The sequence below is a fragment of the Pithys albifrons genome, chromosome 10 (genome assembly GCF_047495875.1).
Source record: "Pithys albifrons albifrons isolate INPA30051 chromosome 10, PitAlb_v1, whole genome shotgun sequence".
NCBI lineage: Eukaryota > Metazoa > Chordata > Aves > Passeriformes > Thamnophilidae > Pithys > Pithys albifrons.
The window spans coordinates 15,402,321-15,420,883 of NC_092467.1; the positions used below are offsets into that span (position 1 = coordinate 15,402,321).

The 18,563-nt window shown below is 38.9% G+C and overlaps 1 protein-coding gene across 2 annotated transcripts in view; it reads left to right on the forward strand.

The window, feature by feature from the left end:
• Positions 1–18,563, forward strand: part of DPYD (dihydropyrimidine dehydrogenase) — a 343,167-nt gene that overhangs the window by 285,645 nt on the left and 38,959 nt on the right. For both annotated transcript variants that reach the window (XM_071565407.1, XM_071565408.1), the window contains one exon: positions 7,423–7,602. In XM_071565407.1, the coding sequence (XP_071421508.1) occupies positions 7,423–7,602 (180 nt within the window). The remainder of the gene's footprint in view (positions 1–7,422; positions 7,603–18,563) is intronic.

The window sequence follows — 18,563 nt, forward strand, 5'->3', positions numbered from 1 at the left end:
GACTCAGTAAAAAAGATTGACGGGGGAGTTTTCTATAATTTGAATAATTCACAGATGTAACATTTGGGTCTTTCAAACTGCTTTCTGAAAGCTGTACTAGACTCTGGAACCAATAGTAGTTCATTAGTTCATATATATTTGTTCAATTCTAATGTTTTTAAAAGGCTATCAGCTATCATCCAATTCAGTTTTTCATCTTTAATCCAGTATCTGAAGACTTGTTAAGTAACATCCCATCTGCTAACCTGTATCTCTAGAGTCATTTAAGCAGCTAATGTGAGTGCTAATTCCATCTGTACTATATCAATATTTTGGAAGCTTTCTCTTACTGAAAAATTTGTTCTTTAAAACAAAGAATTCAGGTTTTTCTTCCAGAGAGTGCACCACATTGTCTAATAATCCAATTCCCCTTCTAATGCTCTTAATCTTGCAGCCCTCTAGCAGAAGTAATAATTGCTGATAGAAAGGATAATTTAGGTTATGCATTTAATGTACTGGTAATTCAGTGTTCCCTGAGACATTAGAAGGAGTGACCATTGTTATACAGGCAGCCTTTCATAGACCTTGGTGTCCTGAAGATTGTAATTACAGAAACCCCTCTCAGAGGAGATTTTATTTGTCTGCATGCTCTCACATTGCAGCTCTTGCCACGTTATTATGAGTATTGTGTCAGGCAACCAGTACAGTGTCTACTGCTTTTGACTTTGGAGGTCCAGACACATCTAAATTATTGTACAGGAGCAAGAAAACATTCATTATTTCCATAGGCAAAAACTATGCAGCATATAGATTGCATGGACCAGAAAGATTTTCCTTTAGTCAAGTCAATTTTTCATTAGTTGCTTTTGAGAATAAATTTTAAATTGTATGTGGGTCTCTCCCAGATTATTACAGTGCTCTTGCCCACTACAATAAAATTAAACTTCTTAAGGTTGGCAATTCATATGGATACCCAAGTGGACATAAATAGAATCCTTCCTGAAGCATCTTGCATTCACACACAACTTCAGTCTTTTTTCACCAGAATCTTAATCAATAGACACTAATCAAGAAAGCAGTAGCTTCAACTGTACATTAAGTAGCAACTCAGGCATTCATAAATGTTTCTCCAACAGGAAAGTGGAATTTATGTCTTCAATACTTATCAGGAAGAATTTTAATAGAAAAAGAAAGCTCCTATAAAAAGATGATTAATGCTAAAATTGAAAATATATTATAAAAACAGTAGCCCTTTTGTTTATCATTTGGCCATAACAGTAAAAATATTTCAAAGGGAGTCAACAAAATTAATGGAAAAGCAAAAAGAAAAATTGTTAATGCATTGTAAAACCTCTTACAGGTATCTCAGAGGAGTAATAGTTGTTTATCCCCTTGCTATGGTAAGAATATTAGAAATTGTGAAGTCAAAGGCCAATTTCCTAATCAGATGACATTTGAGAGCAATTTTACATACAGATCCTATGCAGTTTAGAACCACAGCTGAAGTAAGTCTCCATCTTCTGGGGAAGTAAGATGGCATTCTGCTAAATGCTAGAATTTTATCATTTGAAGGCAAAAAAGGCAAAAAGAAAGCAGCCAGTGAGACCTAAGAATATAAAAGCGTTTGAGATCTCAGAAGGAGTTTAAATCAATGCACTGCCACAGTTACAGCACAGATGAAAGAGCCTGCTGTCTCAATTGCCAGGAATCTACTTAGAAACTCTCACTTTGATTTTTTTTTTTAGTAGTCCGTTACATTACCACTAAATGCAATATACAGAGACATCAGTGCTTTGATGTTATACAGCTACAACAAATGGAAACTAATATGGTAGAACAGTCAAGCTATGTGATTTGCGTTTGTATATACAAATATATACCCATCAATCTTATTTCTAGACTGTGTATCACTGCCACCCATCTGCCTCCATACTGTTACTTCTGTTTTCATAAAAGGCACAATTATTTTGCACCCATATATTTGAGAGGAGTGTAAAAATTGAAATTTTCTCCAAGCTATTGTCTCCCAGAACAATTTCCTCATTTGCAAAGGGTTCTAATGGTGCTTTGAAACAATTTCAGATTGGAGCCCAACTGCTGCCAGAGATTACAGGATTCTTGTTCTCACAGATCTTGTCACACCAAGCGTACTTAGACTTCTTGCAAAATAACACATTATTGAACAGGTCAATTCTCTGATCTGCTCCAGCCTTTTGCAGTGAACTTGTGATTATACACAATAACTCTTGTTAGGTGAAAGTAGTGTAGGGAAGAACTGACACAAACATGTCTAGATCTGCATTTCCTGTAGGGCCTCTGCAGAAATCTCAGCTATTGAAGGAATAGAAAGAATGTAGGTATGGGCTGGGATTTTTGGCACCATCTTCCCCATCACCATCTGTCCAGCTGGGATTTCAACATATAATAATGAATTTATATAAAAGCTGAATGTTGTGGGGTAAGAGAGAGAAAGCAGACCAATGCTTGAAGAGGACTTCATTGTTTCCTCTTCTAGTGTTACAGAAAAATATTCTTCTCTGCAACATCTCCCAACAGGAAAATGTAGGGGCAGCACTGAATAGGAATTGCTTTAGTGGATGATCTGTCTGGAAATGCCTGACACTTTTTCCAGGTTCTGCATGGTTGGCACAGGTCTTCCACACAGTCTCCCAGGATATTCCAAAGTGTGGACAGAAACCACACCCATTTTTGTAGAGAGTGAAACAGAAATAAAATGCAATGTCTGGGTATTTTTCCCATTGCTTCTAAAAACATAGACTATAGATGAAACTGAAAGGTCTTACACAGACAGAGCTCTCAGTAAACAGTGCAGGGGATTTGCCTCAATAAACCCTTCAGAAATTGGCCTCTCTTCATTGTGTAACGATTCTGCTAAAAGCAAAGGCATTTACAATGTTTTATGACTGATGTGGTAGTACCTGTCACTTGCAATGAACTTTTTCTTCAAAATATGTAAATTAAAAGTATTGGATTCCTGCAAATGATTAGTAACAATTATGTAACTTGTGATTTTTTTACACAATCATAATCTCTTGACAATTTACTCCAGTACCTCAAGTAAGACTTGAAATGTCTCTAGATCCTGTGACAAAGTTATACACAGTTTTTATGTGTATTTAGTAATAGAGCAGACAGATAATTTCTTATGCAAGACATTGGGAGGGACCTTTATATGCCTTTCCCATCATTGCATTTTGCAGAACAGTTTTACTTAAAACCTCAGCCTGTGATTCATTTCACATCCCCATTCCCCAATGAGATCATTTGGTATATGTTTGATTTACCAGCAGCAAAGCAGGCATTGTGTCTTTTAGTATCTCACACATGTCTGTATAGATTAGAATTGTAACCTGCAGTTGCAACTTACATGAGCAGTTTTAGATTTCAGAATACTGAGAGCACAATGTAATTGATCATACATAGCATGCTGGCCTGCTTGTCTCTTTTGGGAGGTAAGGGCCAATAACTAGAGTCTGGATCTGGGAGAAAAGGAAGGAGATTGTAAATTGTAGCAGTTCTACACCCAGAATAGAGCCAGGCAATGGAGTAAAACCAAGCTCATGCAAAATTGTCTCCCTGCATATTAATGCAATATGAATAAACCCTAAACAGGAAAAATGTAGAACTTTTCTAGTCCAAGTTCTGGTCCAAATCTAAAGACCAACACAAGCAAGACAGTGGGACTTGCACTTGTCAGCAGGACAGCTGGAAGCTTCATCGTGACCTGGACCTGCCTCTGTCCCATAGGGTGCTCACAAGGCCAGTCTCTCAGCTTCCACAGAAGAAAAATACTTTCTACCTAAATATTTCAGGTGAAAGGCTGGATCAGTTAACAGCTGAATGTTAATCTACTCATTAAACAGATCTCCTTGGATTATTTAGAATTAAGGGATATTAAGCAGGTGCCGTCTCTGGTATGTGAAGTCCCAGCAGAAGTGCTTGCCAGAGCCTGTGCTGATAAACCACACAAGCAACTGATCCAGACCCTCTCTGTTTCTCACACTCATCCATAAGTGGCTTTTGTTGGCCACAGGATACAGACCATTGCTGTGGTACAGCATGACCAGGTGTGTGTTTTCAGTTGTGAAGTTGCAGTTGTGTTAGGTTTTTGCTTCAGGGTTTAAAGGGAAGCACATTTTGCTGTGCTTAGCTGGTTAAAGCATGATGCTGAGGAGAGGGGCTGAACAGGCAGAACTGGCTGCAGTTTAGTTTCATGTGTGCAAGGCACCGACAGCAGCAGTTACACAGTGTTGGGAGAGGCTTGGCCTCAGACCCTGCATTTGCCCGACCCCACGTTAGGCTGGCAAGGTCAGCCTGACCTTGGAGCAGCCAGAAGGAGAAGTAAACAACCTCAGCTCCTTGGTAAACAGCGACCAAGTGTTGCCAGAGGTGGGCTGCCCAGCGCGTGGACAGCTCGTGATAGCTGGCTTTCAGCCAGTGGGAAAAGCCCCTCAGGTCATGATCAAAGCCCTTTGACCTATCCCAAGCCACCCCGGTTCGCATGTACCCTCTCAAAACCCTATATAACCTGTTTACCCCCCCTCAATAAAGGGATGCTGAACGTTCTTTTAACCACTTTGGAGCCTGGACCATATCTCTGTGAGAATTCATCCAGGTATCCGGACGCTGAAACCCGGGGTCGCGTCGGGGTTGGGCGGGTTGGGACAAGGAAAAACCTCTCGCTACAGCAAAATACAGCAGCTTTTTCCCTACAACACAGCATCTCTTGCCTTTATCTCCTATTGAGGTGGTTTGATAAGACATTAAATGAAGGTAGTTCCATTTTAAATACAGCCATAGCTGGGCAGCAGAGCAGGGGGCATTTAGCTTTGCAAGGGAGGGGAAGCGTGCCTGTTCCCAGTGCAGGCAGCAGGAGCAGAGCAGGGGCATTAATGATGTGTGGAGATCAGTCAGTTCAGTTCTGCTGCAATTTTTCCGGATGCGTGAGTTTGAGTCTCACCTGGTCTATTGCCCTGACACTTCTCTTGTGCTGAAAAGAGGGCACAGTGTCATTTAAACTGATGATTCAGAGGCAGCCAGGTATGATGCTAAAAACCTCTCTCTGTGGTGTAGAAATTGTCACGGCTGATGGGTCAGGGTGACCTTGTATTTTCATTCTGTTCACCACCTTTTAAAATGTAGCAAAGGCTTCTACACTGATTCATGGAAAATACTGTAAGCCTAAAATAAAAATCTCACCATCTGAGAAATTTTGAAAGCCAGAATTTTGGAATTTGCCCAAAACACTGCAAAACTATTTCTGTTGGGTTTGTATGTGCTAATGTTTGAATCTCTCTAGTTCTAGGAAAAGCCTGTAAACATAAGCACTTGCTTTTATCACAGTGAAATCAGTGAAAGGCATGTCTTTGGCTAATTATGCACACCATTGGGCACCATAGTCATAAAGCTTCTACAGAAGAGGAGGATCATTTGAAACCACTTGTTTGTTCAAAGTCCTTCCATTTCAAATAACATTTTTCTTTAGTGCAGAGATTTACATTTTTCTTAAAAATTGCATTTTGCTTTCAGTTCTGGAATGTACTTGGCTTTCCACAGAAGGCAAACAGTGCACTGCACAGAGACTCTCGGGGATCAAATGTTAGCTCTTAGTGTGATATTATCTTCTGCACATTTTTATGTTATTGCAGTTCATAACTCTGCACCACAAGATGGAAAACAGTAAAAGCCTCTTTATTTATAAGGTTATTACAGGTATCCTCCAGTGTATCTCATGTGTATACATCCTGTCAAAATATTTCAGAATTTTGACAACAGTGTCTGAACTTGTTTCAAGTGATGTGACATGGCTTTTAACTGTATTTTTTTATAGTTTTAGTATTTTTAAGACTAGCTAATAAAAGTTTTACCCATGTACAAAAAAAATATAATTCCTTGGTAAGCAAAAAGGTTTAAATAAACATCAGTTGAGTTTTACATTTAAATAACCTGTATGGGAAATTATTATGATGCTCTCTATAATTGCTCTCAGAAAAAAAAGAAGTCTTGAAGCCTGTGGAAGGCATAACAGACCTAATTAATGCTCACACTGTTTCTTCAGAGGAAGAGATTTTGAGTAATCTAAATGCACGGCATAGCAAATGTTACTGTGCTTATTTTATAGTTTGCCCTTATTTTTTTCTTGCACAGCTGTAGTTAATGGTATTTCCTAACATGATGTGTACCTGTCTTCAGGTTTGCAAATTGTATTGTCATTTCTGAAATGTGAAAAACAATTATATATTTTCTGTATTTTTCAATTGTTGATGTCAATTATGATCTAAAGTTTATTGGATGTGTTTGTTCATGTGCATGTGCACACATTCATGTCGTAAAATAAGTATTTCATGTTGAGTTCCATGTGTGCAGGGAAGTCAAGGTATTATCAGGAGCATTCTTTTCCACTTTTATAATAAAACCTGAATCAGAGGCTGAAAACACTGACACGTGGAATTTAAGAGCATCTCCATAGACTGACAATTAATGGTACTCAATCAACCCTACACCTTGTCACCAATGGCTGATTAGAGTTTAGCTAATGACAAGGTATTCAAAGAGTCAGGGATTTTTTTTATTCAGTTGTCAGTTTGGTTGGGGATCTCTGTAGATTTAAGTCTGAGCTGATATTCACAAAATGGTCCAGAAAAATCCATGTAAATAGTAAAACTATTTTCTGCTGTCAGTAGTTCTGTAGATCAAGGATCACTACTTTAAATATTTATAAAGCTGTATTGCTCTGTGTTTCTAAAGTATCTAAAATAAAGTGGCCTGGCCTCCCAATGCCTCTGTTCTGAATGGCAAATGGTGATTAGCAGAAGGGGCCTGTTCTGTTCTAAGCCTAGCAATGCTCACCCATTCTAACAGGTCAGCTTAATGGTTGCTGTTTGCTGAGACACCTCCTTTGGATCCAGATTCACCTCAGGGGTATCCAGAAAAAGTACAAGAGACAATGGGCACAAACTGGAACACAGAAAATTCCATTTAAATGCAAGAAAAAAAGTTGCCAAGGAGACTGAACACTGGACCCAGTTCCACAGAGAGGTGTAGTTTCTGTCTTTGGAAATACTCAAATCCTGGCTGGGTACAGCCTTGAGATGCCTTCCAATCTCAGCAAGTCTGTAGTTCTATGATTTGCTTGACTGGGACCTAACTGGTTATGTTTCTGCTTCCTGAAGAGAGCAGGCTGGGGAATACCCCATGTGTCTGCAGGAAAAGGTCTGAGCTTAGATGGTGGTTTGTTTGCCAGTGTGCAAGGTCATTCAGCATCAGCACCCCAGAAGGCACACTTGGGCTGGGCGTGCGGGTTCACCTCAGGTCTGGTCTAAGGGCTGAGAGTAACTAGTGTCACTGAGCCCTTTTTTCCTGAACTAATTCCATATGCTTCTCTGCCAGGATGTTGGATTATAACTGACTTACATTTCGTAGGTGTGCAGTGCGATCCAAAATCAAGATTTCACTGTTATTGATGACTACTGCACTGGACTGCAAGCTCTTCTTTACCTGAAAAGCATTGAGGAACTTGAAGACTGGAATGGACAGAGTCCTGCAACCATGTGCCATCAGAAAGGAAAACCAGTACCTAGAATTCCTGATCTGGTGGGAAAGGTATGTTCTTCCATTGCCAGTCCTGACACTATGTCTTGGCTTTGAATGTATTTCCATTATCATTGTATGCAGTTTCTGCTACTTTCCTTGATTAATCACTGGTGCTGTCACAATTAGTCAGCAAGTCTTTTTCCTTCTGAGTATTAACAAATATCTGAAGACAGCTTAAGAAGACAAGCTTGAAATTACCTGATGTAGGCTAACATTTTTACCTGATCCCTTGATTCATAAAATCATGTCTTTAAAATATATTTTTAAAAAGGCAAATGCATTAGAACAAGTTCTGGAACTGCGTGTTTTAATGAAACTCAACTCAGTTCAGACCGATACTAATATTGTGCTAGAAGTTCCTGGGTGTTCCAGCCAGGGTGCAATATTCAGGAGACATGCAAAAACCCCATTGCACTCGATCTGACCAGCTGAGACAGGAAGTCACAAACTAGCTGTTAGCTGGCACACTGGATCAGGTAGGAGTGGCCCTTCAATCACTGTACCTGAGCATCTCAAGGTCTTTCATGTCTGCTGACACCCAAACCCTCTCCAAGGCAGGGAAGTTCCAGCAGAAGATCAATGACACCAAAGAAGTTAATAAATTCCACAAGATCATTTAAACTTAGAAAGTCTGTGATGAAATAGGAATATAAACTATGGTCTCTATGAAATCCTAACCTCTGGACTGTCTTTCCTCTCTGCTCTAGTACTTCCATGCTACAAAGGCATTTTTGGAGATTTTTGTCAGATGCAGTGGGTTGCAGCTGCCCCAGTACTGCTCAACCCTCCACCAGGGCACCTGCTGATCCATGCTGAGAAGCAGGGAAGTGTAACTGGCTTCCTAGTGATGCCCTGCTGCCTACTGCTCTAAGCAAAATACCTGCACAGCACGGAGGCCAAGCTTTTGTTTCTGGTTACTAGAGGGGATCACTTTGAAGACTGATTTCAGTTATACATCATGCCTATTGATTATCCTTCCAAAAATCTGATATACGCCTGTTGAAAATGTTGTAAAAAGTAAAGAATTACAAAAGAATAGGATTTGGAGTGTCAAACACCTCCAAATCTCTGCTTATCGTTGCTGATGACTGGAATTGGATTTAGCAGGAGATTAGAGACTCCTATATTGTTGTTGTTCTCTGTGGAGCTCTGAAAATTATAACATTACCTTCAAGGAGGAAAGTCAATCCTATTCCTAAAGCTCTGGATAATACGCTGCTTAAAAATAAACCAAGATATAAGCAGTTTCATTTTCATCTACTTATGTTAAGCAGTTAAACCAGGCTCAAAGGGTTATATCTAAACTCCTTTCCTTTAACACCTGTAGAAACCTACACAGCATTTCCAACTCATGTTACAGAGATTTGCTGTAATTCTTCTTTAAAGCTGCATTCAGTGTTCTGTCTTTCTGTTACCTTTGTATTTTACTAAACAGACAACCGTTGTCAAAGATGTTTCTCATGTCCTTTTAAATGACGAAAAAATTATAATTCTTAAGTCTTTTTTTGCTTGTCACTACATCAATAATTAACTTTTAAAAGGTTGCGTGAAAATATGCTTTAAGGAAGCATTTAATAATTCAAAGGAATCTTAACTTGAAACAGGTCATATGAAAAAGAATAAAAACAAAGCCTGATGTAATCTTGTCTGGCTGGCTCTGTTAGAAATTTAAAAGGAATAAGCCATACAGAATATAATTGATTGTGTATTTGTATTACCACTGAATTATATCATGTTGTATCGTTGCTACTAAATGTAACATTTGAAGTTAAGCAGGCTGCAGCATTGATAAGCTAGTGGTACATTTTGGGCATAAGATCAGGGTCGCTGTTTGTCCAGGAATGAACATTCAAGGGAAAAGGAAGAAAAATAATATAACATGGGTAAAAGGAAATACTGTGATAAATGATTCTACTAGGGGCAATCAAATACAAAGACTTGGTATCATTAATATTTATAATATCATAATTAGTAAGACTGTGCCTAAGCAGTGTTATTAGTGTAACTAATTATGTTATCATAAACTAAGTTTGCAGTATTGTAGGAATCAGTATTCTTACTTTCATAAATTATTATCAATATTGGATTTCATGTACTTGTGCCTACTAAATTTAGTTAAGCACTGTAGTTTCATCTCAATTCAAACACAAATATCTACCTTGCTTGGCAGCAAGTCATAACACACAGTTGTGATTCTCTTTCTAAAATAATTTCATTAAAAAGCATGTCCTTACTCTCTATTTGGAACAGAGAAGTTAACCTATTAATATGTTCCTGTCAATAAAATTAATGTGTAGGAATGTGTATGTTATCTATGGAGTAAAATTCGACAGCTAAAATTTTACAATTTTAAAAACATACAAGGAGCAGTCTAATTTTGTATTGGTATTACAATGAGATGAAATGCAGTTTCTTCAGTACGACGCTGTGAGAAGCTCAACAGCAATACTGATGAACATTTGCATCCAAAAAAAGGTAAAGATGCTAATTTTGATATGTTGTGGGTTTGGTGCAGTAAATGTAAAAACATAAAGGATTCATCCCTTTTTTTGTTACAAGGTTACTATTATTTTCAAACAGAATCACAGGGATAAGAAGTTCAGGCATTTGACATTTTAATAATAAGGAACTAGGGGACAATTATTTTCACCAGCATCAAGAACCACTTGCTTTCTGATTGTTTACAAATTCATTGAGCCTCTACCAGTTTTAAATATGAGCCATTCTGTTCCCAGCTAAGTATGCTCATCTGTTTCGATGCACAGTGCAATATTGAATGATAATGTCTGTATTTTTATGTAACAGTGGACTACTCTTTTTAGAATTCATTTTCTGTCTTGGTTTCATCATCAAACAGATGCTCAGTGCAAAATGTTGCCACAAGAGAGTGACATAGTGGAGTTTTGTCATGAAATATTGTAGTATTTGATGACCAGAGTAAACTAAAAGATAAATACATTCTTCTAAATAATATAGCTGACCCTCAAACTGTCTTGCCATGCAGTCACCAGATAAATGACGAACTGAACAGTTATCACTGTCAGTTGTTACATTTATCACAATAATTTCCTTCTTAAACACAAATACTGAAAATACTGTGCTAAATAGTGCAATATAACAAGCAATAGTGCAATATCTGTTCATCCTTCTGTATTAATGAAACTAATACTTACAGAAGCATCATAGCACTGGATAGTATTTTATGAACTTGAGTGCTGTTTTTGGTTTTTACTGTTGGCAGAATCTATTTTTTTCTGTATATAGACCTTAGATTTATCATCTTTGACCCAATGGTAGATATTTTCCAATAGTCTTTTCAGAAGCACTAGCTTTTTCCTTTTTGCTAACACAGCAGTTGCTGCTGGAGTCAATACTTGCCATTGTCCAGGATGTGACCTGTAGTACTACACTGATTGTAGTGAGATTTCCACTTAGAAATGCTAGCTTCAGTTGTGGATTCCAGTCACTCTGAGTTACAGTTTTCCATAGCTTCACTAATTTTACTCATTCTTTCCTGTGCTTGTAGCCTTATCCATAACAGCTCCAAAAACAGTCCTAGTACAGATGCTGCATCAGGCTCATAAAGGTGGCTGAAGCCAGTCTTCTGGGCTTCCTTCCTCACTGTTTTTCTGATGGCTTATTTAGTTGGATTTTGGGTTGGTTTTTTTTCTGTGGGAGGACCTGACATTTGAAGCCTCAGCACAGATGACTGTCATTAATATCAACTCTGAGTCACCTTTCCATTAAATGCATGGAATAAAACTTGTCAGCTTGTCTCAGCTTTAATCTCAGTTTGCAAATCTCAACACTGAGATGAGAGAGTGGCAATGTAATGATGACACCACACTGCTTCTCACTGACTCCATCAAGGAAGAACTTTTGTAAAAGCACACTTACCTCAGCATGAATTTAGGACTGAGATCAAGTGCATGATGCACTTAACTGTCAGGCAGACAGTTAGGATGTAGTGCACATACTTACAACCCAAAGTTCTTAAGGTGACTGCATAAAAGAGAGGAAGAGCACAGTTAGTCTCCTTACAGCCCAAAATTAACAAAATTATGTTTTAAAATAATATTCCTAAGTTTCTCAGGAAGATACATGGCCAGGAGCAATAAAGATAGCTCTGTTCTCACTAGGTATCTGCATAAGGTACAGTATTCCCCAGAGGTGCAATTTGATCTCCCGCATGTCTCACTATCTCGCCTGGTCTGTTTGTTACAGGACTCTTCTTTTATTAGTTGCTCACTGATCTTAATCCAGAGAGCTGAAGTGATTATTTGCTAGAAATGCACTAGTGTCAGCTGGTGATCACAGAAGTGGTACAGTGTGTCGCTTTATAAACTTCCACCTAATGTCGGCTATAAAAATCATACTTAATGCAGTGGCCACTGTACATGCCAGGGAGCTAAACATCAAAAATATGGCAATATATTCAGTAGGTAGGTGTTGGTTTATAGGAAGAGATAAATATATACCTTGCTTTCAGCACCAGGAGTTTTGGGAAAAGTGATGTTTGTTTGATCATATCTAAATGATAAAAATTGAAAATAAGAAAAAAAATTTAAGCATCTTCATTTCAGAAATATGCAAAATCAAAAAAAAACCCCTGTTTTAATAGTGGATAATTCTCAGCTGTTAAGGTTGAGCTGTATTAAAACTATATCTGATAAAAACACATTTATTGACAGTGGCTTTTTTCAGCAGACAGATGAGAGACGATGATACTGTACATGCACAGTGTGTGAACTTCAGTGAAAATTCATCACCTTAAATTTAGCAAGCTGCTGATTTTCTTCTCTGAATGGACTTCCCATCTGAATACTCTTTTATATGGCAGAGAGAAAAGCCTTGCTATACCAACTAGATTTCATAGAAAATATTAAATTAACTCTTAAATAAATAAATTTGAACTCCCAGCCATGCACAAAGTTTTGCTGCCTTCAGATTCTTCAAGACTCCTGACTGCCTTTACTGAGCTGAGGTTTTCACCCTTCATCTTTGAAATGCTCTGTGTTCTTTGGGAAGGCAAATTTGTCCAGTATAGTAAAGAACTGTCCCCTTTTTTTCCAGCACTACATAAAAAAGACAGAACAAATTGTATTTGTGGCCGTGTCCAGAAATACAGACCATTTCATCATATATTGGTATAGAGATTGCAATTTAAAAAAGTAACTTTGATGAAGAAACCCTTTTTCCCATATTGCCATCACCAGTTCTGAAGAAGAGTCAGAGGAGGGAGAAAATTAGTTTGGGGATGTGGTGTGTTGACCCTGGCAGGATGCCAGGTACCTACCCAAGCCACTCTATCACCCCCCTCTGCAATTGGGCAAGAGAGAGAAAATATAACAAAAGGCTTATGAATTGGGTAAGGACTGGGAGAGAGATCACTCACAGATTACCACCAAGGGCAAAGCAGACTCAAATTTGGGATATTAATTGAATTTTTTACCAATCAAAATGAGAGCAGGATAATGAGAAATAAAACAAATCTTAAAAACACTTTCCCCCAACCCCTCCCTCCTTCCTAGTTCTTCCTTATACCCCCCTGTGGCACATGGAGACAAAGAATGTGGGTTACAGTCATCATCACATTTTGTTTCTGCTGCTGTTCGGGGAGAAGTTCTTCCCCTGCTCCAGAGCATGGTCCCTCCCACAGAAGACAGTTCTCCACAAACTTCTCTAGCATGAGTCCTTCCTATGGGCAACTGTTCTTCCTAAACTGCTCCAGCATGGATCCCTTTCACAGGGTGCATTCCTTCAAGAACAGACTGCTCCAGTGTGGCTTCCCCAAAGGATCACAGGTCCTACTAGGAAACCTGCTCCAGCATGGGATCCTTTCTCCATGGGTCCACAGGTCCCTGTTCCAGCATGGGCTTCCCATGGGTTCACAGCCTTCTTTCAGGCATCCACCTGCTTTGGAGTAGGTCTCCTCCACAGGCTGCTGGTGGATCTCTGCACTCTTGTGGATCTCCATGGGTTTCAGGGATAACACAGCTACTTCACAGCTGCTTCACCATAGTCTTCACTACAGGCTGCAGGGGCATCTCAGATCTGGTGCCTGAAGCATCTCCTCCCCTTCCTTCTCCACTGACCTTGATGTCTGCATAGTTGTTTCTCTCTCATTCTCATTCCTCTCTTCCCTGAGCACAATTATTCTGTCCAATAACTTTTATTAATTTTTTAAGTATGTTAGAACAGAAGTGTTACTATCACTTCTGATTGTCTCAGCCATGTCCAGCGGCAGGTCCATCTTATTGCTGGCTGACATTGGCTCAGCCAGACATGAGGGAACACCACCACCCTCACACCCACCCACTACCAAAACCTGGCCATGCAAACCCAATACAGCTGTTTGATCCTCTTTCCCATTATAAGCTAAGACTTGCACCTGAAATATAGCTCTCAGCCAAACAAAGCCTGTTAAGTGTAAGCCAGTCTTGATCAAGAAACCTCTTGGCTTAGGATATTACGGGAACTGCATCAGCACACTTGGGGACTCTTCCCTCAAGTACTTGTCGGGTTCACCAAAAATAAGGTTCTGGCTAAATATGTCTGAACCATCATTTACAGGCAGATGAGGAGGTAAGTTATTTTCTTCTGCTCCTCTTTTAATCTTCACCTCCTCACTTGATGATGAAACGTCTCCACAGGCATTGTTTCAGGTGAGAGCCTGGTGGTTCTCTGTGGGGCATCACCAGCAGTGTTTTAGGGAGCCCAGCAGAGTGGACCTCTGGCACCCCACTGTGCAAGTGATGTTTGCCAGGTTTGCTACCGTTGGTGAACCTCCCAGCCTTTCAAGCTGAATTCAATTATAAGCCTGACCAATTTGTAGGAAAAAAAAAAAAAGGACCACTCTGACATTATTTTTTTTTCTAACTGTTCTGTTATGGAAGTTTATGTAGTGATTACCTACAGTGATGTTTCTCGCAGAGAGAGCAGGTTGTTACATAAAATGTATCCTCCCTAACGATGAAGCCATTTGCAGGAGAAATGTATAAAACAAAAGGAACTAGGATTATTAAAGTGTATTTAAAGTAGTTTAATCTTTGTGGGTTTTATATGTACTGTATGCTAAATTTGCTTCAAGCATGGAGTTTAAAGTTTCACATGCACAGCCAGTAAATGTGGCTATTAAGAAGCTGTGTATTCACGTTAACTCTTTGGCTGTGGCAGTTTTAATGTCTTCGCTGCTGGCAGTGGACATCAAGCCAGGAAAATCCAACTCCTGATGCAAAAGGGTTTTAAAAAAATCCAGGCACTGCCAAAAATACATAATTCTTTTTTTGTACTCTGCAGTTTGTTTTACTTAGGGAAACGGCCTGGTCATACCCTGCAGCATGCATTCATTACAGTGATCTTTGACTGGCAGATGCAGAGTAATAAGATGCATATTTTAGTGCTTATTATAATACCCTGTCCAAAAACAACTTGACAAATTTGTGATTTCGACAGTATCTCATTTTGCTGGCTGCAGTGCTCTGTGATTGCCTAGTACACGTGGCTTCCAGATTATGCATACCACCAATACTGCTCATTAAAATGGCCACAGTTCACCAGTTTCGGTAGCTTGGAACGAACTTGGAATGAATTATTATACAACAAAGAGGCTGCTGTCATGCAGAACAAAAGACAAGCAAAAGAGAGCTTCAGCTTAATGAGGCTAAGTGAGTGTCTCCCCTGCATCACCAGCTACTTGACGGCTTTGAGCATGGATTTTTTTCTCCACAGGCCAAAACCTTTGGTCTGTTATTTTGTGTTTATGCACCTTGAGGCTAATATACATTTTAATATGCTGCACATGGAGAAAAAAATCAGCCATTAGATTAGAACATGTGCACTCCCTGTTAAGTTAATGACAGCCGAACATAGAGATAAATTTAGGTTTTCATATTTAATTATAGCACAGTGCAGTACGTTTAGCAAGGATAAATTGCACTATTATTATGCTTCATTTTTTTGACATCTTTTCATATTAACCATGCGCACTTACCCCCACTTCCTCCCCAGTGTCACACATAATGTCTCTGCATCATCCTTCCCTAACACCATTAATTTTTTATTCTGTATGGTTGTATATGTATTGTTGTATTTGTTACTTAGGGTTAGCTTGCTAGTTGGATAAAGCCATTCAAAATAGCCCTTGGTTAGGTGATCTTCATAGGCAGTGAGGACGGAAAAAAAACATAAAAAGAACTGGCTTGTGTGGCTAGAAATGGGTCCTCACATCTGCTCCCAGAACAGAGTTCCCAGCCCTTCTCCTCTGTATGCTTTCAGCACAATATACACTGTCTGTGACTCCTTTCCCAAAGAATTGAATTGGAAAAGCCAGAGAAATAATGCGTGTATGGTTAATGAGTTCTAAAGCATTTTGTAGTTGGATAATATTAATATATACAATGGTGATATTAATATAAAATGTCTCTATAAGTGTGTAGGAACTAAACCAGACCTAATGTTCTGGGGGGTATGTGCTATTTGTTAGGGCTTTATACATGTTTTACCTTTGTTGTTAAAGAATAGCATGAGGATTTAGGCCAGACCTCAGCCATATGAAAGACAATATGAATTTAAACATAGAGGCAAGTGACATGCAATTCAGTCTTTGCATATTCTTACCAATTTTAGTGGGAATATTTGAGAATTTCTGTGCTGCCATGGATTTTATGGCAATGCTGGACTATTTGTTGCTACCTGAAAGAGATTTTAGATTTGCTTTGAGCTCTGGTCTGATCTATTGAGGTAGCTGCAGTTTGTGAAAAATATGTTTGCATGCCTGCTTCACAAAATTAAGGAAATACTGCTATTTTCCAAAGTGGATTAGAGCAGGTAATAACTCACAGGAAGAAGATTTTCCTCCTCCTGCTGTGTGTATAAGCAAGCAGAAGATATTATGCTACAGGCTTATTCCGAGATTATTTCTTATTGGATAGTTGTTTTGTGACAAAAGACACTGTGGCTTGATGACCAGAGGGTCATGACAGGAATAATAATCACCATATGAAAGGGTGTCTGGATCTTGGTGATAAAGCTTTCCTCATCACAATCAGTCTGCACTTGCTGGTGCAAGAATTTTCCTCAATGGCAGAGATCAGCTTTTTCATATTCATTGAGAGCAAATCGGTCCCTCCCTCTCCCCCCTCTTTCTGCAACCTTCAGTTCTGTACCATCCTTACTGCCAAAGAGTATTTTCTTTGTCAGGTCAAACTCACAGTTTGGAGGTGTTTAGGATGCTACAGTATTTGCAGGATTGGTATTAGTTGCAGAGCCTTATTCTTTGTGTACTCGCTGAGTAAAGCTCTGGTCAGTAGTGATTGATAGCTAATTGTCTACAGTTCAAGCACTAGAAAATGGGACGGGAATTAATGTGTGCAAAACTCTTCGCCCTGATTTTGTAAGTGCAGATTTTGATGCAAATTGCATCTGTAAAAGCAAGGTTGTGGCTTTCAAAATGTAAGCTATAATTACTAATCTGAGAACCTGATGATACAAAATTCTTTCTCTAGAATCTACCCCTCGTGAGAGAAGGCATTTATTAACAATATTGTGTGTTTCTAAGCAGTAATTCTAACCATTTTTTATTCATTAAGCACTGGTAAAATCCTTGATATTAGATGTGATGTAGTCTTACAGAGTTGCAGGCTGTATCCTACAGACATCCACTACGCAACTAGAAAGGCCTCTTCTCTATCTATAGGTAGCTATTATTAGTAAAACCTAATTTTATTTATCTCTTCCCATTTTGTTTATGATACTAGTCACAGACACACAACTGATGTGCAAAAAAAAGAAAGTTGGACTTTTAGTTTCTGAAAGAATTAATGTCCCTTTAAGCTTCTTACCTAAGAAGTCTGTTTACTTGGATAGCAAGGTGCTCTATGGGCCACTGTGGGCCATGGATGGAAAGTGCAAAACTAAGTCCATGGTATTGGTAATAGACAGCAGATTCAGGATTCACTTTCAGCCTGTTTTCCAAGAATTGTGTTATTCTTATGCTAGTTTTGAGAGGAAGTTTGACAAGAACATCTTCTTATTCTCTTAGAAAGAGATTTGGCCCATAAGAACAGCCCTAAGTGTAGTGGCATGCACAAATGTATGAGAAATTGAGCAGGAATAATTTACAGGGAGAGGATAAAGAAGCTAAAACTGTGTCTGTATGTCCTGCCTAAATGATGTATGTAAATGTAAGAGGTGGAGAAGTCAATGATGTACAAATATTTGAAGTTTGCAATCAGTTGAGAAAGAGGAATTTTATGATGTAGAGTAAGAACTCAACCAAGACTGATCAGTTGAATTGGGGAAAAAAATACAGTGTTCAGGAAAAGTAGGATAAAAATTATCCTGATTGGAAGAAAAGCATTTTTTGTAGAAATCATGGCGGTTTCATGCTGGGTTGCTGAGATTAAAGGTGAGGAGGACTTTGGAAACTTGAATGCATGGAGTCTAATGGAAGTACTGCTGGGAGAAGTTTTGGATTGCCAGGACTATGTGCTGGGCTCTTAGACTTTTCCTGTCTGCACAAGCTAGCCCATGGCCCTTTCCAGCATTATAGCTGCACAGTAGAGGCTCTCCATGGAGCCACTGGATCCTGGTAAAGTGTTCAGATAGAGACTCAACATAAATCACTGGAGCTATCAGTATCTAATACTATGGAGTTGACATGTCTTTTTGCTGAAGGAGTAAGATGAGACCTAAGGAACATGATTATGACCTTTCCAAAGTATTTTATTTTTATTGCTCTAAAAAGCTCTTGAAGATTTTTCTCTAATCTTGTGCGGTTTTGATCCAACCACATGGGTGTCTCAGTGGTCACATCTGTACTTCCTGAGTTTTTATGGACAAATGGATTAAAAATGTCTTTCTGTTTCATTGCCCATTAGTCATACATTGGCACAGGGCAACTGTCCCCAGTAACTGAACGGAGCTGTTGGGCACACCATTTCTAGATGGAGAAGTTGAGACATTTCTTC